The sequence below is a fragment of the Octopus bimaculoides genome, chromosome 28, assembly GCF_046866305.1.
Source record: "Octopus bimaculoides isolate indiv1 chromosome 28, ASM4686630v1, whole genome shotgun sequence".
Classification (NCBI taxonomy): Eukaryota; Metazoa; Mollusca; class Cephalopoda; order Octopoda; family Octopodidae; genus Octopus; species Octopus bimaculoides.
In genome coordinates, this window is record NC_142955.1 from 2787982 (window position 1) to 2811981 (window position 24000).

The 24000-nt window shown below is 40.3% G+C and overlaps 1 protein-coding gene across 23 annotated transcripts in view; it reads right to left on the reverse strand.

Moving 5' to 3' along the window:
* The window catches only part of LOC106875122 (inositol hexakisphosphate and diphosphoinositol-pentakisphosphate kinase 2), a 139959-nt gene that overhangs the window by 26125 nt on the left and 89834 nt on the right, over window positions 1–24000 (reverse strand). For 10 of the 23 annotated variants that reach the window (XM_089344086.1, XM_089344095.1, XM_089344084.1 and 7 more), the window contains 13 exons: window positions 21837–21903; window positions 20946–21087; window positions 20384–20610; window positions 18013–18146; window positions 16452–16566; window positions 15879–15986; window positions 14111–14224; window positions 10811–11773; window positions 8826–8945; window positions 6637–6739; window positions 5092–5109; window positions 2440–2493; window positions 445–528 (listed from right to left, as the gene is read on the reverse strand). In XM_089344086.1, the coding sequence (XP_089200212.1) occupies window positions 445–528; window positions 2440–2493; window positions 5092–5109; window positions 6637–6739; window positions 8826–8945; window positions 10811–11773; window positions 14111–14224; window positions 15879–15986; window positions 16452–16566; window positions 18013–18146; window positions 20384–20610; window positions 20946–21087; window positions 21837–21903 (2249 nt within the window). The remainder of the gene's footprint in view (window positions 1–444; window positions 529–2439; window positions 2494–5091; window positions 5110–6636; window positions 6740–8825; window positions 8946–10810; window positions 11774–14110; window positions 14225–15878; window positions 15987–16451; window positions 16567–18012; window positions 18147–20383; window positions 20611–20945; window positions 21088–21836; window positions 21904–24000) is intronic. The other 13 variants (XM_089344104.1, XM_089344102.1, XM_089344107.1 and 10 more) reach the window with 3 other exon arrangements.

The following is a 24000-nucleotide window of genomic DNA, read 5'->3' on the forward strand; positions in this document are numbered from 1 at the left end:
TATGTGTGTGTATATGTTTGTGTGTCTGTGTTTGTCCCCACCAACATTGCTTGACAACCGATGCTGGTCTGTTTACGTCCCCGTCACTTAGTGGTTCGGCAAAAGAGAACCTTATCAAGAGTCTATAGATGTCCTCTCTCTCTCTGATGAAGGCACGTGGCCTAATGGTTAGGCTGTTGCACTCATGATCACTAAATCGTGGGTCAATTTCCTGACTGGGTGGCACATTGTGTTCTTGAGCTAGATGCTTCATTTTTGCGTAATTTCAATGACAGTTTATCCACTACACCCTGTATGTATGCCTAGAGATCATACGCTAAAAGAGATGCTTGAACGGATAGCTAAGCAATAAGGTGTTGGAGGTGGTTGTGGTGGTAGTGAGAGGATGACAAGATGACCATAGTGAAAGTGGTGGTGGTGGTGGTGGTGGTGATAGTGACTTACTTGTAGATCCAGGGGACGGATATTTGTCCCTGTCTTCCAGACTATGACTCCTCTTCTCCTCCAGACTCTGTGACCTCACTGACCCTGACAATGCAACGAATGACAAAAATTTAGAATGGCCAAACACACGCATACACACAAATATTAAGACAGAGACAGACAGACTTGCCTTTTAATATAGGCAAAAAACAGTTACCTTTTAAATAAGGCAAAAAAATTGCCTTTTAAATAAAGGTAAAAATACTAGCGTTTTAAACAAAAAGAAATATACTTGTCTTTCAAATAAATCAAAATCATATTTGCCTTTCTTGCTTTTTAAACCAGGTAAAAAGAAATATTGTATTTTAAATAAGGCAAAAAATATAGACTTGCCTTTAAAATAGGGCAATATGTAGATATTTACCTCTTAAGTAAGGCAAAAATAGAAAAATACCTGTCTGTTAAATGAGGCAAAATTATTTGCCTTTTAAATTAGACAATATATTATTGCCTTAAAAAATAAGGCAAAAGAATATTCTTTGCTACCAAGTGGGGTGGATTAGGGGCTGACTGATGTCTCTAAGGCAGCAATGTTGAGAAGCATAATTGTCTGTAAGAGTTAGCAGAGGCGTGCTTGCCTTCTCTGCTTCCTAGGAGGGCATACTGTAAAGTAGCAGACCCCAGGTTCAAATTCTAGTCATTGCAAATATGGCTGAGGACGCAAAGATGCAAACAGAACACACACACACAGCTCAAAAATAAAATTAAATAAAAGAAAATCTGACAAAAACTAAAAATAAAACCGAAAGGGAGGAAGAAAGAAAGAAACGGTGAGAGAGGTGCGGGAGGAGTAGTTGGTGGAACAGTTGACTAGCGGAGAGTAGTGGCAAAACAGAAAACGGGGGGGGGGAGAAAGAGAGAGAGAGAGAGGTGAGAGGAGGAAAGGGTAAAGAAGGAACAACAGTGAAATGGTCAAGAGAGGATTTTTCAAGTAGCCTTCCTCCACCACACACAAAATAGGGCAGGCGCGGGGGGGGGGGGGGGAGAGGATGTCACAGAATGTAAGAGGGTTGGTCAGTTGCTGTAATGGACAAGCAATATGTCATTGCCACACAAAGCCTCTTTCCTATACACCAAAAACAGAAGGGGAGAAGACAAAAGAAAGGTGGGTGGTCAGTGAGTTGGTAAGTGGTCAAACTATATGTTGCCACAAAATGCTTTTTCTACCATTCATAAAAGGGTAGGAGAAACTGGTCAGTGAATTAGTGAGTGGTCAAGCTGTCACCATAATAGCCTCTATCCTACACATAAAACAGAGAAGACGATGGTCAGTGAGTTGATGAGTGGTCAAACTGCATATTGCCACAAAATAAAAAAACCTTTGTTCCATTGATAAAAATATGAAAGAGAGAGAAGGTGGTGGTCAGTGAATTAGTGAGTGGTCAAGCTATGTCACCATAATAGCCTCTATCCTACACATAAAACAGAGAAGAAGACGATGGTCAGTAAGTTGATGAGTGGTCAAACTGCATATTGCCACAAAATAAAAAAACCTTTGTTCCATTGATAAAACTATGAAAGAGAGAGAAGGTGGTGGTCAGTGAATTAGTGAGTGGTCAAGCTAGAAGTTGCCACAAAAAGCCTCTATCCCACACATAAAAACAGGTAGTGGTGGTCAGTGAATTAGTGAGTGGTCAAATTACAAGTCTCCTCAAAAAGCTTTTGTTTTATCCATAAAAAACAAGAAAGACGGTTGTGGTCAGTGAGTTAGTGAGTGGTTATGCTATATGTCATCACAAATAGCCTTTGTCCACACAAACACAACAGAGAAAGAGAGAGAGAGAGTATGCTGTGGTCAGAGAGCGGCCACACTAGCATATGTCCCACATATTAAAAGCAACAAGAGAGAGAGAGAGAGAGAGAAGGATTTAGACGGCAAGAGAGAAAGCAAGTGGTCAGTTGTCAGTGGGTTGGTGTGAGTGGTCAAGCGACAAGTCGCCACACAAAGCCACTTACTCATGACTGCGTGGAATGGGTCATCCATTTCCACGTAACGACAGTGAGGTGTGTCTGTAAAGAAAGGAACTTGCCAGTCAGAGCTCTGTGTGTATGTGTGTGCGCATGTACAACAAAAACAACAGCAACATCATCAATAACAGCAGCAGAAGCAGCAGCAGTAACAGGGATCGTTTCTGTTGGGCTGCCACTTTTCAATTTCTTCAATTTTATTTCAATTGGTTTCAAACTTGGTGTATTAATGTAGTTCTGCATGCTCTTTATTGACATGAAATTCATTTTCACCAAAAATCAATAAATAAACAGTTAATAGCTTTTTAAGTTTGTGAATTTGGGGTAATTTTAGCCAAACAAAAACCACAGACATAGGTGCCTGTTTCTATAGTAACAAGACTTTGGAACTCTGCTGTATAAACCATGCATTTTTACAAAAATGTATGTTTATGAAATATTTCATTTGTTTACAGTTTGTTCTTTCTGCTCTTAAAACAACAAAATGTGTTGTTCTTTTTGCATTAAATGCATATCGAATGCTTTAAGCTACAAAACATGTGTTGTTTACTCGTTTCTCAGTCATTTTTTGCTTATTAAATGATTAACCCTTTTGATACAAATCTGCCTAAAACCAGCCCCGGTTGGATGACATAAATTCTGTTTCACACAAATCTAAATTGAAACCTTCCATCAAAATTTCATAATGTTAATTTATGTTCCAAGCATCAGCATTGCCAGTACCTCTTGACTGGCCTTCATGCCGGTGGCACGTAAAAGCACATTACTACACTCTCGGAGTGGTTGGTGTTAGGAAGGGCATCCAGCTGTAGAAACTCTGCCAAATCAGATTGGAGCCTGGTGTAGCCACCTAGTTCACCAGTCCTCAGTCAAATCGTCCAACCCATGCTAGCATGGAAAGCGGACGTTAAACGATGATGATGATGACGATGATGAAAGTAGTTTATTTCAACAGTAACAAAAGGGTTAAACCATGTGCTATTATTGCAATGTTGACATCATTGTCTTGTCATCTACCACTACGTTCTGAGTTCAAATTCTGCCAAGGTCGACTTTGTACCAGTTATGCACTGGGGTTGATATAATTGACTAGCTTCCTTCCCCCAAAATTATCAAGGCCTCGAGCAGAAATAATTGTTGTTTTTTTTTTTTGTCTTACAATTGCAGTCACGCACAAAAATGAGTTCCCAAACCTGTTTCCTGACTGGGTAAAAATGATCAAATTTTAAATCTCTGTAACTGTTTTTAGACATTTTGGTGGAACAATTGAATTAGGACCAGAAAAATCAGCTTGAAAAATTACATCAATACACCAAATTTTGAAAATTTTTACTTCATTTTAAAATTTACAAATGTGCAACCAAACAGAAAAGATTCATAAAAGTACCTTGAGAGCAACAGCAGCTGTGTGTGTTTATATGTATGCATGTGTATATGTGTGTGTGTGCATGTGTCTGTATGTACATATACATATGTATTATATATAGTGTGTAGATACAGACATAATCCCAAACTGTGTAATGTAAGGTGGAATAAGTAATGCCAAATTATTTTTACAATCACCCGGTTTGACATACATTACATCATCATCATTTAACAACTGCTTTCCATTCTGGCATGGGTTAAATGGTTTGACTGGACCTGGTAAGCTGAAGAGCTTCACCACGTTCCAGTCTGATTTGGCAGGGTTTCTACAGCTGGATGCCCTTCTTAACACCAACCACTCCAAGAGTGTAACAGGTGCCAGTTACGTGACCCCAGCATCAGCCGTGTCTATGATTTCACTTGGTTTGACAAGTCTTCCCAAGCACAGCATATCACCAAAGATCTCACTCATTTGTTGGTGCCTCCATGAGACCCAACATTCAAAGATATTTATCTATATAATATATACACACACACACACACACAATATATAAACATTTTATATATATATATATATACTCTTTACTCTTTACAAGGTGCCACGCTGTGGGACTGAACCCGGAACCATGTGGTTGGTAAGCAAGCTACTTACCACACAGCCACTCCTACGCCTATATATATATATATATATATATATATATTGAAAACACAAAACTCAGAGTAACAGTTAATCACAATTTCACCCAATAAATACAATAAAACATGATCCTCCCTTATTATGTGCATGTGCGTGCGTGTATGGTTGTGTGTGGATTGCAGCAACAGATCATTAATTAGTCACCAGGTGGAGTTGATTAATACAGCAGGTTTATATCAAAGAAAAAAAAAAACCTTGAAAATTAAGCTGGATTTAGTGTATTGTTGACGAGAGGATGGTAATGGTAAAGTGTGATGATGATGATGATGATGGTTGTGGTGGTAGTGATGATAGTGGTTGTCATGGTGATGATGAAGGTTGCAGTGGCACTGACGATGATGGTAGTTTTGATGGTGGTGATGAAATGATGAATGTGATGACGATGATGATGATGATGATAATGTTAGTTAATGATAGTGAAAATGAAAATGGTGATGATTGTAATGATGATGATGGTGATGATGATGATACAGAAGGTGAGGGAAATGATGATGATGATGATGATGATGATTGTTGTAGTGCCAGAGGAGGGTATCAATTAGCAGCTCGTTATTCAATAAACAGTCATACATAATTACCTTTCCTTTTGCGAGTTCCTGTAAAGGGTGCACGAAATACTAACTATTATTATTATTATTATTATTATTATTATTATTATTATTATTATTATTATCATTATCATTATTATTATTATTATATCATTGTTGATGTTGTTATTATCATCGTTATACAAAAATATGTGTGAGGGAAACAATTGAACTGTACTTTACACACATATACATTTATACATACATATCTGTGTGTGTGTGTGTGTGTGTGTGTGTGTGTATATAAGGTAAAAGGGTTAAGACCCCTTTCAGTCATGAAGGGCCATAGGGTTGCACCTAGGAAGTTCCCCTCCGAGACACAAGGTTGTTTCTGGAAGACCTGCAGTCGCTCATGCATACCAGCCTCCCCTCCATACCATTATATGTACATAGGATAACGGCTAAAGTCCACCTTCAATCATGAATGACTATGGGATTACACCTAGAAAGTTCCCCTCCTGGGCACAAGTCCAGCCAAGGTTGTTTATGGAAGACCAGCAGTCACCCATGCATACCAGCCTCCCCTCTCCACGCCACTGATGTTATCCAAGGGAAAGGCAAAGGGGCCGATACAGCTTGGTACCTGTGACATCGCAAATTTGAGAGAGAGATATCTTTCTTGGTGTAACAACCAAATCTCTCCATCAAAAAACTCCCTACTGTCTTTAAAATAGGGACCACATGAACCAGAGAGGGAACTTCTGTGTAGTCACTTGACCTGAATGTAACACTATCTCCCCTCAAAAAACTCCCAACTGTTTTCAAAATAAGGACCATACGAGCCAATGCGGGAACTTCTATATAATCCCTTGACCTTACTCAATGTAACAACCTAATCTGTCCTGTAAACTCCCTATCATCATCGTTGTCGTTTAACGTCCGCTTTCCATCCTAGCATGGGTTGGACGATTTGACTGAGGACTGGTGAACCAGATGGCTACACCAGGCTCCAGTCTGATTTGGCAGAGTTTCTACAGCTGGATGCCCTGCCTAACGCCAACCACTCCGAGAGTGTAATTGGTGTTTCACGCGCCACTGGCACGAGGGCCAGTCAGGCGGTTCTGGCAATGGCCACGCTCGAAAATTGTTTTTTACGTGCCACCCGCACAGGAGCCAGTTCAGGGGCACTGGCAACAATCTCACTTGAATGTCTTTTCACATGCCACTGGCACAAGTGCCAGGGAGGCGACGTTGGTAACGATCAACGGCCACGCTAAAAATGGTGTATTTTATGTGCCACCCGCACAAGAGCCAGTCCAGGGGCACTGGCAATGATCTTGCTCGAATGTCTTTTCACGTGCCAGGAAGGCGACGAACGATCTTGCTCGAATGCCTTTTAACGTGTCACTGGCATAGGGGCCGCATGAATCAGTGAGGCAGCTTCGACATAGTTACCTGACTTTACTCAATATAACAGCCAAAACTTTTAGCTGTCTTTAAAATAGGGATTGCACGAACCAAGGACGGGGATTCTAAATACCAAATGTAAACAACAACAACAACAACATTTAGAAAGAAACCATTGCCAGACATTACCATCAGTGTCATCCTTTGTTGTCTGGTTCTGGATGTCAATGGGGTTTGATAGAGTCTTTGGAGTGTAGGGCTCAGCAAGTGACAGCGACCTCCGCCTCTCACCCTGTACAAAGAAATAAATAAATATATCAGAAAAAAAAAAAAAATTTTTTTTTTTTAAATTCATTACCACCGATAATTGCAGGTGTGGCTGTGTGGTAAGTAGCTTGATTACCAACCACATGGTCCTGGGTTCAGTCCCACTGTCTGGCACCTTGGGCAAGTGTCTTCTACTATAGCCGCAGGCCAACCAAAGCCTTGTCAGTGGATTTGGTAGACGGAATAAAAAGGGTTTAAAACTATAAATGTTCGACCCGAGCTCAAAAACGAAATAAAATAATTCGTGGAAAAAAACTGGGAAAGAATTGGAACGAAAAGAAAAAAATGCATGCGCTGGCGAACGGGAGTGGGGTGGGGAGAGGACTCGGAACGTTCACATCGTCAGTCCATGGCCTCTGAACTAGAAATGTTTGACCCCGAGCTCAAAAACGAAATAAAAAAAATTAGTGTAAAACAACTTTGCTGGGGGAAAAAAAAAGAGAGAAATGCGCGCTCGTGCATATCTGTGTGTGCGTGTGTCTTTGTATGTGTTTGTCCCCACCCACTGTCTGTCTGTCTCTCTCTCCCTCTATCTATCCATCTATTTGTCTATCTATCTATCTATTTATCTACATAAATATACAGGGATTAGCATTGAGTTGCTTCTCCAACATACTGAAAATTTAGAAATAGCAGTCAAAGAACTACTGATTCTAAACTACAAATTTTTCTCTAAATGGATGGCGATATTTATGGCACACATAGAACAAAAAACCGGAGGGGAAAGCATAAACAAAACAAGTCTTTAGTTAATCGGATACGATCGTTTCATGGTTAAGAGAATGAAAATTTCCCTATTCCAAATCATCAGTCCGATGCTTTCCCCTCCGGTTTTTTGTTCTATGTGTGCCATAAATATCGCCATCCATTTAGAGAAAAATTTTGTAGTTTAGAATCAGTAGTTCTTTTTACTGCTATTTCTAAATTTTCAGTATGTTGGAGAAGCAACTCAATGCTAATCCCTGTATATTTATGATGATAAATGGTTTTACCGATAAAGGTTTTTTCATACTGAACTACTTGGCAAAATTGTTAATTATTAATTCTATTATTAATTGACGATTCCCTGCCCTTATTCTTGTATATTTTATATCTATTTATCTATTTATTTATCTATCTGTCTGTCTACCGTAAATCCTTGAGTATAAATCTGCATTTTTTCTCCAAAATTTAACGGTCAAAATCCCTAGGGCGTACGATATACGGGGTTGAAAATGAACAATATTCGTAAGATCGCCAAAATGGCGATCTTACGGTTTGAGGTAAAACACATCGAATATAGAAAGGAGTTTGTCAGATTTCGTCTGAGGGAAAGAGAAAAATTTGTAGTGTCAGGGAGACAACTCTGTCATAGTAACGTGTGTGTGTGTGTGTGTGTTCATGTGCGTGTATGTGTGTTTGTGTGAAAGCGTGCTTTCATGTTCGTGTATGTGTAAATGCATGCGTTCATGTTCGTGTGTGTGAATGCGTGCGTTCATGTGCGTGTATGTGTGTTTGTGTGAATGCGTGCGTTCATGTTCGTGTATGTGTGAATGCATGCGTTCATGTTCGTGTATGTGTGAATGCGTGCGTTCATGTGCGTGTATGTGTGTTTGTGCGTGTATGTGTGTTTGTGCGTGCGTTCATGTTCGTGTATGTGTGTTTGTGCGTGCGTTCATGTTCGTGTATGTGTGAATGTGTGCGTTCATGTGCGTATATGGGTGTTTGTGTGAATGCGTGCGTTCATGTTCGTGTATGTGTGAATGCATGCGCTCATGTTCGTGTATGTGTGAATGCGTGCGTTCATGTGCGTGTATGTGTGTTTGTGTGAATGCGTGCGTTCATGTGTGTTTGTGTAAATGCGTGTGTGCGCCTGTGTGAGTGTGTGTAGGTAATTGAACGGGTGACTCTGTGTGTGTGTGTATGAAGCAGAGAGTGGGCAATAAAGAAATAAGAAACTATAAGAAACTATAAGAAGCCATATATGTATATATGTATATATATAGTGGTTGTGGTGGTGGTGGTAGTGGTTGTGACGATGATGCTGATGTTGATGATGATGTAGTACTTACCTTCTGAAAGTTAATAGGGGGGATGGCAACAACTGAGGAAACGGGCTGCTCCACATCTTCCCAGTCCCATTCTGGGATATTAGGGTCTGGAGATCTTGGCCCAGGGATTATCTTCACACACTGGAAAGACAAAACATCACAAGATATCACACCTCATGCAACATTACAGCACATACACACATAGGTATATACACAACATCGTCATCATCGTTTAACGTCCGCTTTCCATGCTGGCATAGGTTGGACGATTTGACTGAGGACTGGTGAAACCGGATGGCTACACCAGGCTCCAATCTGATTTGGCAGAGTTTCTACAGCTGGATGCCCTTCCTAATGCCAACCACTCCGAGAGTGTAGTGGCTGATTTTACGTGCCACTGGCACGAAGGCCAGTCAGGTGGTACTGGCAACAATATTGTTATTATTATTATTATTACTGTTGTTGTTGTTGTTATTATTATTATGTTTTTTTTTCTTCTTCTTTCTTCAAATTTTTTCCCATTTCTCGCTGAGTGTTTTCCGTACACCTAGGGCAGAGAAACGTTGTATGCATTCCCAGTTTACACACGCAAATTCATAGGTAAAACATGTATTGAAAAAAAACAAACAAAACATGAATGGATGTTGTTTTCACAGCGATAATGCTCTTCTCAGTACATGAGTCGTTCCAGTTAGCACGATTTTTTGCACCTCCTGTAGAGATGGTAAGCCTGGTATCATTTTCAAATAGATTATTATTATTATTATTATTATTATTTTATGTTTGACTTTTGCTTTGCATTTGTACAAGTTGGATCCAAGTCTCACCCAGAGACCTCAAGAGACAACAAGTTAGAAGTTCATGTAGGTGTTATGCCTAGGGTACCATATATTTGGATTTGTACAGTTTTGTTCAAGTGAATGTTTAAGAAACCATAAGAAAATTATGTATTTGCTTTAAAATTTGAGATCACATAGACAGTATTTTACGTAGGATATGGGCAGTTCCCATGAGCACTATCTTTTGAACTTCAGCCATTTTGGGGTTTCCTGGTATCTGAGCTAGGTAGTAATCAGCCCGTTTCGCTGTCATTCCCAGGGCACCTATGACAATAGGTATTGTTTTCGTCTTCAGATTCCACATTTTGCTAATTTCTATTTCAAGATCTTTATATTTGCTCAGTTTTTGGTAGGTCTTGACAGATACGTTTATATCAATTGGGACAGTCATATCAATGAGGAGGCATGATTTTTTATTATTATTATTATTATTATTATTATTATTCGTGCGGGTGACACGTAAAAGCACCCACTACACTCTCTGAGTGGTTGGCGTTAGGAAGGGCATCCAGCTGTAGAAACTCTGCCAAATCAGACTGGAGCCTGGTGTTGCCATCCGGTTTCACCAGTCCTCAGTCAAATCGTCCAACCCATGCTAGCATGGAAAGCGGACGTTAAACGATGATGATGATGATGATGATTATTATTATTATTATCATCATTATTATTATTATTAAGGTGGTGAGCTGGCAGAATCGTTAGCACGCTGGACAAAATGCTTCGCGGTATTTCGTCTGCCACTATGTTCCGAGTTCAAATCCTGCCGAGGTCAACTTTGCCTTTCATCCTTTCAGAGTCGACAGATTAAGTACCAGTGAAACACTGGGGGTTGACATAATCGCCTTGACCCCCCCCCCGCCGCAAAATTTCAGGCCTAGTGACTCTAGCAGGAAAGATCGTTATCATTATTAAGCTAACGAGCAGAATCATTAAGACACTGAACACAATGCAAAGTGGCATTTCCTTCATCTTCATGTTTTGAGTTCAAATTCTATCAAGGTGGACTTAGCCTTTTATTCCTTTGTGGGGTGGGGTGTCAATGTAATCAACTCACCCCCCATCTCTCGCCCTTGTGTCTATAATTGAAAAGATAATTATTATTATCATCGTTAATACGATCAAGAAAAGGATAACAACAAGAAGAACAACAACAACACTACCACTTACTTTCTTTGGTCGACAACTGTTGTCTCCATCCTCTTCTGCTTCTTCTCCTCCACCTCGTTCGCCTGCTGCCCCTCCTTTTACATTGGACAGGGGTTCCTCTCTGATGCCACCACCCATCACTGTCCTTGACGTTAAATGCGAAGCAATGGCTGCTGCTGATGATGATGATGACGGTGATGATGATGATGATGGGGAAACTAACGATAATGACGACAGCGTCAGTATCGACGATGCTGTCCCCGTCTCCTCCCCTTTATCTCCCTGCCGCCTCACCCCCGTCGGTGTGCCGCTGTTATCTGCCACCACTGCATCTGCCTTCTGTTGCACCTCCCACTTCTCCTCTTCCCAGCCTGTTCCCTGCCAACGTTGCTTCTCCCGTCCTCCACCACTACCACCTTCCGATTGTACCTCTTCCTTTCCCTCCTCCTCCTCCTGTTCTCGCCCTCTTCCTACTCCTTGCCTTCTCTCTTCGTCATCGACCACCAACCCTTTCCCTTCTGGTTTTCGCTCCCCTGCCCCTTCATCCCTCTCCCCATCCCTGCCTGTCGTAAGCTTCCCCTCTCCTCCCTCCTTGTCCCCTGTCTTGTCCTCCTCCTCCCACTCTTCTTCAACACCACCACCATCATCATCATCATCATCATCATCATTACCAACATCAAGCCTTTTGTTACCCCTGCCCATCATCTTTGCCATCGCTCCTCCTTTCTCACCCACTTGCGGCAACTGCATCCCTGCTGTCGCTGCCGACACTGTCACATCATCCTCGTTGTCACTAGCCTCCACCTCCACCTCCTCTTCTTCTTCTTCTTCTGCGCCGTCTTCATCATCTGGAACCTCCAGCACGTCTGTGAGATCATCTGCCGGTGCTGTTGCTGGCGTGTTGGCCCTCATCAGGGACAGACTGCGCAGGTTGGACAGGCTGACTGATGGAGTTCTCCGCCACTGGTCATCACTCATGAACAACTGCAGTAGTAGTAGTAGCAGCAGCAGCAGCAGCAGTATTAGTAGTAGTTGCAGTGATAAATGTATCAGTAAAAGAGATGGTGGTGGTGGTAGTAATATCGAAGTAGTAGCAGTAGTAGTAGTTGTAGTAGCAGTGCAAGAAATAGAAAGAGAAAAAAAAAAAGAGAGAAAAAAAGGAATGTATTAGGTTAATAATAATATATGTAGAGTAGTTGTGTAGGTGATAGTAAAACCTAACCCTTTAGCATTCAGATTACATTGTCCAGCTTAATACTTATTTATCCAAATTGTTTCGAATTAATCATTCATTATCTCGTAACTTTGAGATTGCAATGATGCAATTGTTTCTTTTTAGAATGACAGTGTAGGATAAGTGTGAGAAGCCAGATCCGGCTAGTTTGAACAGAAAACAAGTAGAATATTTGAGCCAGATCTGGCCAATTTGAACACAACACTAATAGAATATTTGAGCCAGCTCTGGCCAGTTTGAACAGAAAACAAATAGAATACTTGAGCCAGATCTGGCCAATTTGAACCTAACACTAATAGAATATTTGAGCCAGCTCTGGCCAGTTTGAACAGAAAACAAATAGAATACTTGAGCCAGATCTGGCCAATTTGAACCTAACACTAATAGAATATTTGAGCCAGCTCTGGCCAGTTTGAACAGAAAACAAATAGAATACTTGAGCCAGATCTGGCCAATTTGAACCTAACACTAATAGAATATTTGAGCTAGCTCTGGCCAGTTTTAACAGAAAACAAATAGAATACTTGAGCCAGATCTGGCCAATTTGAACCTAACACTAATAGAATATTTGAGCTAGCTCTGGCCAGTTTTAACAGAAAACAAATAGAATACTTGAGCCAGATCTGGCCAATTTGAACCTAACACTAATAGAATATTTGAGCTAGCTCTGGCCAGTTTTAACAGAAAACAAATAGAATACTTGAGCCAGATCTGGCCAATTTGAACCTAACACTAATAGAATATTTGAGCCAGCTCTGGCCAGTTTGAACAGAAAACAAGTAGAATATTTGAGCCAGATCTGGCCATTTTGGACATAAAACAAGTAAGCTATTTGAGCCAGACATGACCTGGTTTAAATGCTAAAGGGTTAAAAATAAAATATTGAAAAAAAACTTTAATCTTTTAGTGTTCTAATTATTTTGTCAAATGTTCTGAATTAATCAGACATTATTTCGTAGCTTTGAGGTTTCAATGATGTGATTGTTTATTTTTAGAATGACACAATGTAGTGCAAGTGGAAGAAGCCTGATCTAGCCAGTTTGAACATAAAACAGACTAATTGAGCCAGATATGGTCGGCTTGAATATAAAAGAGTTAAGCAGTCTCTAATCTTTTCCTTAGGATAATTAAGAAATTATATATATAAAGGAAGAAAAGGTGCCTCGATATTTGTCCTCATCTTGTTTGTTGTTAACACATTTCGGCTGATATACCCTCCAGCCTTCATCAGGTGTCTTGGGGAAATTTCTAACCTGGGTTCTCATTCCTAAGGTATTTTTTTCGATATTATTATTATTATTATTATTATTCAGGTCACTGCCTGGAATTGAACTTGGAATCTTGGGGTTAGTAAGTAGCCCATGCTCTTAACCACTACGCCACTAAGCTTTCTGTTATCAACACCATTATATGTTAATGAATAAGGTTAATTATTAACAGATGTGTTTTGGGAGTCAATATTGAGTTTACTAGCAGCATCTTTAGCACGTCAGGCAAAGTACCAAGCCGCCTTGTGTCCATGATTACATTCTGAGGTCAAATTCCACCGAGGTTGACTTTGCCTTTAATGTTTTCAGGATCGATAAGTACCAGTAAAGTATTGGGGGGGGGGGGTCAATGTAAGTGACGAGTCCCCTCCTCTGCGAAATTTCAGACCTTGTGCCTTTAGTAGAAAGGATTACTGAGTTTAATTCTTTACCATATTTTCTGGCATACAAGTTGAAGTTTTCAGATCAATAATTAGGGAAATACAAAAAAAATAAAAATAAAAATAAATAAATAAAAAGGCTAAGTCAACTTATACACCGAAGATATAATTCAAGGATCACCTAAGAGTAAAAAAAGGTTGGGAAACGGCAACACTTCTTTGGTTAGTATGCATAGCAACCAAGAGGAATAGTTCCAGAAATGATCATCAGAGTTATCTCCCTTTGCACAACGTGATACAGGCACTAATAATGAGTAATATTAGTACAAGGTAGTACATACACTAATAGGTACTATATAGAAATGTAGCATACCTAAGGTTTCATATACTATACTATATACATGTCACACTAACTAAACAACAACAGCCACCACATTACCTGTTCAATTTTGGTGAGTTGTCCTTGTCGACTGATCCGTTTTGTATCACAGCAGGTATAGGCCCCAGGGCTGAAGTGTAACTCAATGTGGTATCTTTCTGGAGACTTGGGATCCTGAAGAAGAATCAAGAAGAATTTCAATTTAACAGCAATGTCATGTGACCAGAGTAAAAAACAAAACAAAACAAAAAAACCAGAGAAGTTATATTAGTGTCAAACCAGTTCATTCAATAAACCCCTTACTGTAAATCCCCCATTGCACAACTTCTTTCTCCACTGTCTTCGTGTCTGCTTAACAGCCGTTTCAACTATAGCTGTCTGTCTGTTACACACACACACACACACAGACATCTTAAACTAATTATGATATCACTCACTCACCTGGGACAATGCTGCTCTTACACAGACATCCTAGGCAACATTATACAACTGCACACACATATACAGTATGATAATGCTATTGTTACATATGCAGACATCTCAACCACATTACAATACTGCTCGCATATCTTGGACAGTGCTGCTGCTGTAACATGCAGTCACAGACAACCTAGACCACTTCTCCTCACCCCCACAGAAGTTACTTTCTTGAGTCATAAGGGCCAGTTCCCTCTTTTCCATGTTGTATAAATTCTTCACCTGGATGGGAAGCTAGTCCATCGCAAGATTACTCACCTTTGCCAGCTGAGTGGACTGCAGCAACGTGAAATAAACTGTTTTGCCCAAGAACACAATGCATCGTCCAGCCCAGGGATTGAAACCACAGTCTTATGATCATCATCCCCAACACCCTTACCACTAAGCCACAAACATAACTGATTTGCATGAAGTCACTTTCCAACACCCAACCTACTTACATGCTGTCTCCTTGTTCTACTTTCCCAACAGAAACTACCATTGACCTCTGCTACGGAGACGGCTGGTCACTCTCATACCACTCAGTGGACACTCCTGAGTGACTAGTCTTTTCTTCTTTCTCTTCTGGTTTCCTTCCCCCCCATCACACTAACTCCAATGCCCAGATATCTCCCCTCAGAATCACCCCCATCAGGGACAACCTTCCTGCTCCTTACGTTTCTCTTATTCATTGTCAGCTTGCAGCTGTTCAAGGGGAATGTTCGCTGCATTGATGTCACTGATATTGGAGAGTTTGTGAAGATCCTTGTACAGCTTTGGTTTCTAAGGAAAATCCTTCATGGTAACACAAACCATTGAAGGAAGTTTTCATGTGCTTGCTCAACCAGATAGAAATAGCAGGCAAATCTCCCTCGAATCACGCTTTGGTGTCTTATGTATGTATGAGCCAATGAGAGACTGCTACACAGTACCTATAAATGCCAGAAATAGCAGCCAAATCTTCCTTAAATCACACTCTACTGTCTGAAGTATATGTGTGTGTTACACACACACACACACATATTATATATATATATTATAATTATGGGTATCTAAAAGATGCCACCATGCTAGAAATAGCTGTCAAAACTTGACTGTATGCGTATGAGCCAATAAGGGAGACCTGTACACAGTAGCTAGACCTGATTGAAATAGCCAGAAAATCTCCCTCAAATCACATTTCACTTTCTTGGAACACAACACATTGCATAATGTAGTCCTGGATTATCTGCAAATGTGAAGAAGATGAGATAGTCACACTTGGTTTTGATCGCACATCTTCTTGATCCAATCTGACCTGGGGCTAAACACTGACATCAACCTATTTACACACACACACACACCCCCCAAAGGAACATGTCGCTGTCAATACCTTTTTAGGGTCTTCGAACATCATGATGACTATTTGTGTCATGTAGTTCAACTCCCCAGTGGAACTGATGTATTCCATGGCACGGCGCCACTGTTCGTCTTTTATTTCCTGCAAAAGAGAGAGAGAAAGAGCGAGCATGCTAGAGACAGAGTGAATAACACTTGATATAGCTTTCTCATTGGTTCAAATACCACTGATTTGTGACCATTGAAACACCACTGTTCTATCATTATTTTACTGCATTTTCTATAGCTTCACATTTGCTCAAGAGGACACGCGAGGAAAAGAGTATTAAATAGTATTTATACAGAGGAGTAAATCAAATGGATACAGTAGGAGAGAGAGAGAGAGAGAGAGAAGAAGAACAGATACAAAAAATAATCAGCTAGCAATACCTGAAGATAAAATGAAACACAAGAAGAAAATGCAGTAAGGCTTCTTGAATACATTAAAAATTACTGAAAGCAACAGAGATAAAGCTCCTCATCGCTTATGGAAACAACACGTGCACGAACACACGCATATATATATATATATGCATATATAGAAAAACACAAACACACACACACTTACATCGCACAATCCTCCATAACGAATCATCGACAGCAAGGAATGGATGTGGCTCTCGCTTGTGAAGTAGAGACGAGTTCTTACAAACCTCTGCGGAGATGCAACACCTTTTGAATACCTGTAAAAGAAAACAAACAGGTTCAAATCAGTCATAGCATTTCGGAGAAATAGGTATGAATGTGTGTGTGTGTGTGTGTGCCCTTTTCAAGAATAACAAAGATGTATATATACACACACACAAATATATATATATATATATATATATATATATATATATATATATATATATATATATATATATATATATATATATATATATATATATATAAATATATATATATATATATATATATATATATATATAAATATATATATATATATATATATATATATATATATATATATATATATATATATATATATATATATATATATATATATATATATATATACACATATATATATATATATATATATAGATAGAAAAGGCGGCAAGTTGGCAGAAACGTTAGCACGCCGGGTGAAAAGCTTAGTGGTATTTCGTTTGCTGTTACGTTCTGAGTTCAAATTCCGCCAAGGTCGACTTTGCCTTTCATCCTTTTGGGGTCGATTAAATAAGTACCAGTTACGCACTGGGGTCGATCTAATCGACTTAATCCGTTTGTCTGTCCCTGGTTGTCCCCTTTGTGTGTAACCCCTTGTGGGCAGTAAAGAAATAACAAACATATATATATATATATATATATATATATATATATATATATATATAAGCATCAGTTGTGGTGTGCAAGAGAGACGATTGCGCTGGTATGGACATGTGGTGAGAATGGATGAGGATAGCTGCATGAAAAAGTGCCACACCCTAACAGTTGAGGGAACCCGTGGAAGAGGTAGGCCCAGGAAGACCTGGGCTGAGGTGGTGAGGCAAGACCTTCGTACATTGGGCCTCACCGAGGCGATGACTACTGACCGAGACCTTTGGAAATGTGCTGTGCGTGAGAATACCCGGCAAGCCAAGTAAGATCGTTGCCAGTGCCCCTGGACTGGCTCTTGGGCGGGTGGCACATGAGATGCACCATTTTGAGCGTGGCCGTTGCCAGTACCGCCTGACTGGCTCCCGTAGGATTTTCGAGTGAGATCGTTGCCAGTTAAACGATGATGATGATACATACACACACATAAATAACAGGCTTCCACACAGTTTCTCTCAACCAACTGCACTCACCAGGTATTCGTCAGCCTGGCTCTTTAGTAGAAGACACTTGGTCAATGTGGCACTTGGTGATAGCAAAGCAAACTTCTTAGCCATACTTCAGTACCTTGGAACCATTTCTGGTTCCAGCGACGAATGGCAAAGACTCGAGGGTTAGAAACAAGCTCCATATCTGCTCTGACTGTTGTGAGCCCCTCTTCACTTATACTAATCCAAGGGAAGATCTGATGCGATTGCCCTCTGGATGAATTCATCATCGAGGCGCCCCCTTAACACAAGTTAGGAAGTAGTGACCCACATAGAGAACTTAATGGGTAAGACCAAGATCGCATCACCGTGCCCCTCACTTACCGAGAGTCCAAACGAGTGGTCTCTTCTTGACCAAAATTCAGACATTGCTGCAGGTCACTTTGTATTTTCCTCAACAATGGAGTGCACAAGCTTTGGCCAATCTGGAGCTTCTCTTCCCTGGTAATACCATATTCCTAGAAACAGAAATAGATATATGAAAATAACGGGGGTCATTCAAAATAACGGGGTCAACCAAGAATGGGACAAGCACAGCTGAAGCAGCTTTGGTCATAGGTCCACTACATCAGTGCTGACCTGTGGATAAACAAGAACAAGGAAGGAGACATTAGATAATGTAGTCTTAGATACACATAGTCTGAATAAAAAACGTGATGGTCATCATAGGTCTGCAGGATCAGGACTTGCCTGGGACTAAACAACAACAAAGGACACATTAGGTAATGTAGTCTTAGGTACACTATGTCTGAATAAAAGACAGGATGGTCACAGCTGGTATAACACTGATCATAAATCTGCAGGATCAGGACAGACCTGGAGGTAAACAACAACAACAAGGAAGGACACATTAGATAATGTAGTCCTAAATACACTATGCCTGAATAACAGATGGAATGGTCACAAATGGAACAGCTTGGTCCACAGGTCTACTCGGTCAAGACAGACCTGGAGGCAAACAGCAACAACAACAAAGGACACATTAGATGATGTAGTCCTAGATACACTATGCCTGAATAACAGATGGAATGGTCACAAATGGAACAGCTTGGTCCACAGGTCTACTCGGTCAAGACAGACCTGGAGGCAAACAGCAACAACAAAGGACACATTAGATGATGTAGTCCTAGATACACTATGCCTGAATAACAGATGGAATGGTCACAAATGGAACAGCTTGGTCCACAGGTCTACTCGGTCAAGACAGACATGGAGGTAAACAGCAACAACAAAGAAGGACACATTAGATGATGTAGTCCTAGATACACTATGCCTGAATAACAGATGGAATGGTCACAAATGGAACAGCTTGGTCCACAGGTCTACTCGGTCAAGACAGACATGGAGGTAAACAGCAACAACAAAGAAGGACACATTAGATGATGTAGTCCTAGATACACTATGCCTGAATAACAGATGGAATGGTCACAAATGGAACAGCTTGGTCCACAGGTCTACTCGGTCAAGACAGACATGGAGGTAAACAGCAACAACAAAGAAGGACACATTAGATGATGTAGTCCTAGATACACTATACCTGAATAACAGATGGAATGGTCACAAATGGAACAGCTTGGTCCACAGGTCTACTCGATCAAGACAGACCTGGAGGCAAACAGCAACAACAAGAAAGGACACATTAGATGATGTAGTCCTAGATACACTATGCCTGAATAACAGATGGAATGGTCACAAATGGAACAGCTTGGTCCACAGGTCTACTCGGTCAAGACAGACATGGAGGTAAACAGCAACAACAAAGAAGGACACATTAGATGATGTAGTCCTAGATACACTATGCCTGAATAACAGATGGAATGGTCACAAACGGAACAGCTTGGTCCACAGGTCTACTCGGTCAAGACAGACATGGAGGTAAACAGCAACAACAAAGAAGGACACATTAGATGATGTAGTCCTAGATACACTATGCCTGAATAACAGATGGAATGGTCACAAATGGAACAGCTTGGTCCACAGGTCTACTCGATCAAGACAGACCTGGACAAACAGCAACAACAAGAAAGGACACATTAGATGATGTAGTCCTAGATACACTATGCCTGAATAACAGATGGAATGGTCACAAATGGAACAGCTTGGTCCACAGGTCTACTCGGTCAAGACAGACATGGAGGTAAACAGCAACAACAAAGAAGGACACATTAGATGATGTAGTCCTAGATACACTATACCTGAATAACAGATGGAATGGTCACAAATGGAACAGCTTGGTCCACAGGTCTACTCGGTCAAGACAGACATGGAGGTAAACAGCAACAACAGAGAAGGACACATTAGATGATGTAGTCCTAGATACACTATGCCTGAATAACAGATGGAATGGTCACAAATGGAACAGCTTGGTCCACAGGTCTACTCGGTCAAGACAGACATGGAGGTAAACAGCAACAACAAAGAAGGACACATTAGATGATGTAGTCCTAGATACACTATGCCTGAATAACAGATGGAATGGTCACAAATGGAACAGCTTGGTCCTCAGGTCTACTCGATCAAGACAGACCTGGAGGCAAACAGCAACAACAACAAAGGACACATTAGATGATGTAGTCCTAGATATACCTATGCCTGTATAACAGACAGGCCAGTCGCAAATGGTTTACCTTAGACCGTAGGCCTAGTGGATCAGGGTGGATCTGGGGGTGGTCAGGGTTAAATAACAACGACTTACCTGAGGGATGACGATGTCCGCGAGAGCCTTCGAACAGTTGAAAAGTTCTTCGGCTCGTTCGTACTGCAGTGTGTGGTGGTTATGCTGTAAGTCGTACTTGATACAGTCATAGATGTCGGGGATCTTGCTAACATCAAAGAGGCCCTGCTTCGTCTTGAAGTCCTTCTCGAGTTTTGCCCATCGACGGATCAGCAACTCCCAGGATTCGCCATGGTATAACTTCAGTTCTGGAATAGGGAAAACTAGGTTGAGGCGAGCAGTAGTGGTGGTGGGAAGAATGGGGAGTGGCTGTAGACTGAGGTGGTAAAAGTGACTGCTTAGTAGCAGTGGGAGTGGCCAAAGAAGGTGGTGGTAGGAGTGGCCAAAGAAGGTGGTGGTAGGAGTGGCCAAAGACGGTGGTGGTAGGAGTCGCTGTGTGCAGAATTGGTGGGGTGGCCATGTAGTTGGCATTGGGAGTGGCCAAGACAGTGGGGGTGGTCATGGAGTTGGTATTGGGAGTGGCCAAGGACGGAGGGTAATGGTGTTAGCAGAGGTGGTGGCGATAGTGATGAAGTTTACTTACCACGAGTTTTGAGTTCTAGTTTCAGGGAGCGAATTTTGGTGGTTATCTCCTTCACCATATCGTGAACTTTCTCGCACATTTTGCGGGGATTCTGTACAAACTTCATGGCATTTTGAATCGATATACTTCCAGTAGCCGCAAGCTGTTTAAGAACAAAACAAAACAATACAATGTGATGAGTTAAGTCCTTTGGAAAGAGAGTTTAAAGAGTGAGCTGGAATGATTACCAACTTACAACCGGGGCTGAAGAGTTGAAACAAAAATCTTCGACTCCAACACTTGGCCCCTGTTTAAGTAATCAAGTGATTGTGGTCTACATATCCCATAAAGCATATGCATATGCTTGTACTTAGGGTAGGCCCGTCTGTTAGAACTGGTTTATATTAAAGAATAAAGATATTGTGCGTCGGAGTCGGTTTAGTTTTACAGACTCTGACTCCAGCTACCCCTTAATTATTTCCGATTCCGGTTCCATGATTCCGATTCTGACTCCGCAGCCCTGCTTACAACTAAGTCTATCAACACCGAGGTATTTAGATTTTGCTTTTTGTGTGCAGGTGGCACGTAAAAGACACCACTTCGAGCATGGCCGTTGCCGGTACCGCATGACTGGCCCTCATGCCGGTGGCACATAAAAGCACCCACTACACTCTTGGAGTGGTTGGCGTTAGGAAGGGCATCCAGCTGTAGAAACTCTGCCAGACCAGATTGGAGCCTGGTGTAGCCATCTGGTTTCACCAGTCCTCAGTCAAATCGTCCAACCCATGCTAGCATGGAAAGCAGACGTTAAACGATGATGATGATGATGATGATGATGTTTTTCTTCAGGAATCAACCAATTAAAAAACAAAAAAATTTTTTTCTTTAAAAATGAAGAGGAAACATTCTTACCTTTGTATAGTCAGCCTCGTTGAAATCACGGTCTTGGTTCAGTATCTCCTTCAGGCGTTCTTTGACACTGGGGGGGGGGGGGGGGTTCAGAAGAGGAACCAGAACGGAGAAAGAGAGAAAGATTAATGACGAATTTAAGAAACAAGTTTCTTTTGAGATGTATGTGTGTGTGTATATATATACTCTTTACTCTGTTACTTGTTTCAGTCATTTGACTGCGGCCATGCTGGAGCACCGCCTTTAGTTGAGCGAATCGACCTCAGGACTTATTCTTTAGAAGCCTAGTACTTATTCTTTAGGACTCTTTTGCCGAACCTCTAAGTTACGGGGACGTAAACACACCAGCATCAGTTGTCAAGCGATGGTGGGGGGGGGGACAAACACAGACACGCAAACACACACATATATACATACATATATACGACGAGCTTCTTTCAGTTTCCATCTACCAAATCCCCTCACAAGGCTTTGGTCGGCCCGAGGCTATAGTAGAAGACACTTGCCCAAGGTGCCACGCAGTGGGACTGAACACAGAACCATGTGGTTGGTAAGCAAGCTACTTACCACACAGCCACTCCTGCACAGAGATAAATATATGTAGATACATGCTTACATAAATTTGAGTATATTGTATACCTATATTTATGTATGTATAGGTGTGTGTGTGTATGTGTATATATATATATATATATATATATATATAAACATAATTAAGGGATCAGCAAATATTTGCTTCACCATATACCGAAGTTCAGAAATAGCAGCTAAAAAAGCTGAGACTCCAACAGATAGCATTACTTGTAACTCACAAAGGCAAAACCAAGAAGAAAAAATAAGGAAAACTTTTTCTTGTTTTTTTTTTCTTCTTGTTTTTGCCTTTGTGAGTTACAAGTGATGCTATCTGTTGGAGTCTCAGCTTTTTTAGCTGCTATTTCTGAACTTCGGAATATGGTGAAGCAAATATTTGCTGATCCCTTAATTATGTTTATAAATGTATATGAACTTTTAAATAAGTTCTCCACCGTTAATGGTGCTTACATACCGAAGGGCTTGGTAAAAATTATTAATTGTTGATTTATTAATAAATTAATAAATTGATAAACCTTTACCCTTTTAATTTGTGTATATATATATATATATATATATATTACTTAAGACTTGGCTCTTATTTCTAGCAGGTAGATGCTCATTAAGCATCATTACGATATTTCATAGCTCCTTAAAGCTATCATAACTGCATTCCACTGGTGATATCATCAAATTTTGAATTTATCCACAGATGATATGAACAGTAGTGACATCTAACTTCAAATCTCAGTGTTTGAATATTTCATTTAAATATTTTTACGCACCATGTGTTCTGATTTTGGCGCAAAACAAAACCAGTTGCACAGTCATGAATTTAAACTGGTGGTCCACACTGACGAAGCTCAAGGTTGAATAACCAAAAGCAGAAACCTGGTTTGTGGATATCCGTAATTGCATAATATTTTTATTTGTGTTGTTAAATGTTTTAATTCGGTCTGTTTTCCTCGCATACTGTTTTTCTCTGTTATATTGGTGTGCTACGGTGGATTACTTAAGACTTCGCTCTTATTTCTAGCAGCTAGATGCTCATTAAGCATCATTACGATATTTCATAGCTCCTTAAAGCTATCATAACTGCGTTCCACCAATGCTACTACTGGTGATATCATCAAATTTTGAATTTATCCACAGATGATATGAACAGTAGTGACATCTAACTTCAAATTTCAGTGTTTGAATATTTCATTTAAATATATATATATATATATATATATAAATGAATAAATATATTTCTTCTATATGTTTCTCAGTTTGCTGTTATCTCTATACATACATATACACACACACACACACATATATATATATATATATATATGTGTGTGTATATATATATGTATATATATGTGTGTATATATATATATATATATATATATATATATATATATATATATATATATATGAAACGAAAAAAAAGGGGGGGGATCCAATTAACAAAAAATAAACAAACTAAGAATAAGATGTTTCTACATTGAGCATGCAGGGGCAAAAAACAACAACAATAAGAAAAAAAGAGCAATTAAATAAGCAAAAATATAAAAAGGGAGAAAACAAACACACGCACTCCAAACATGACCAC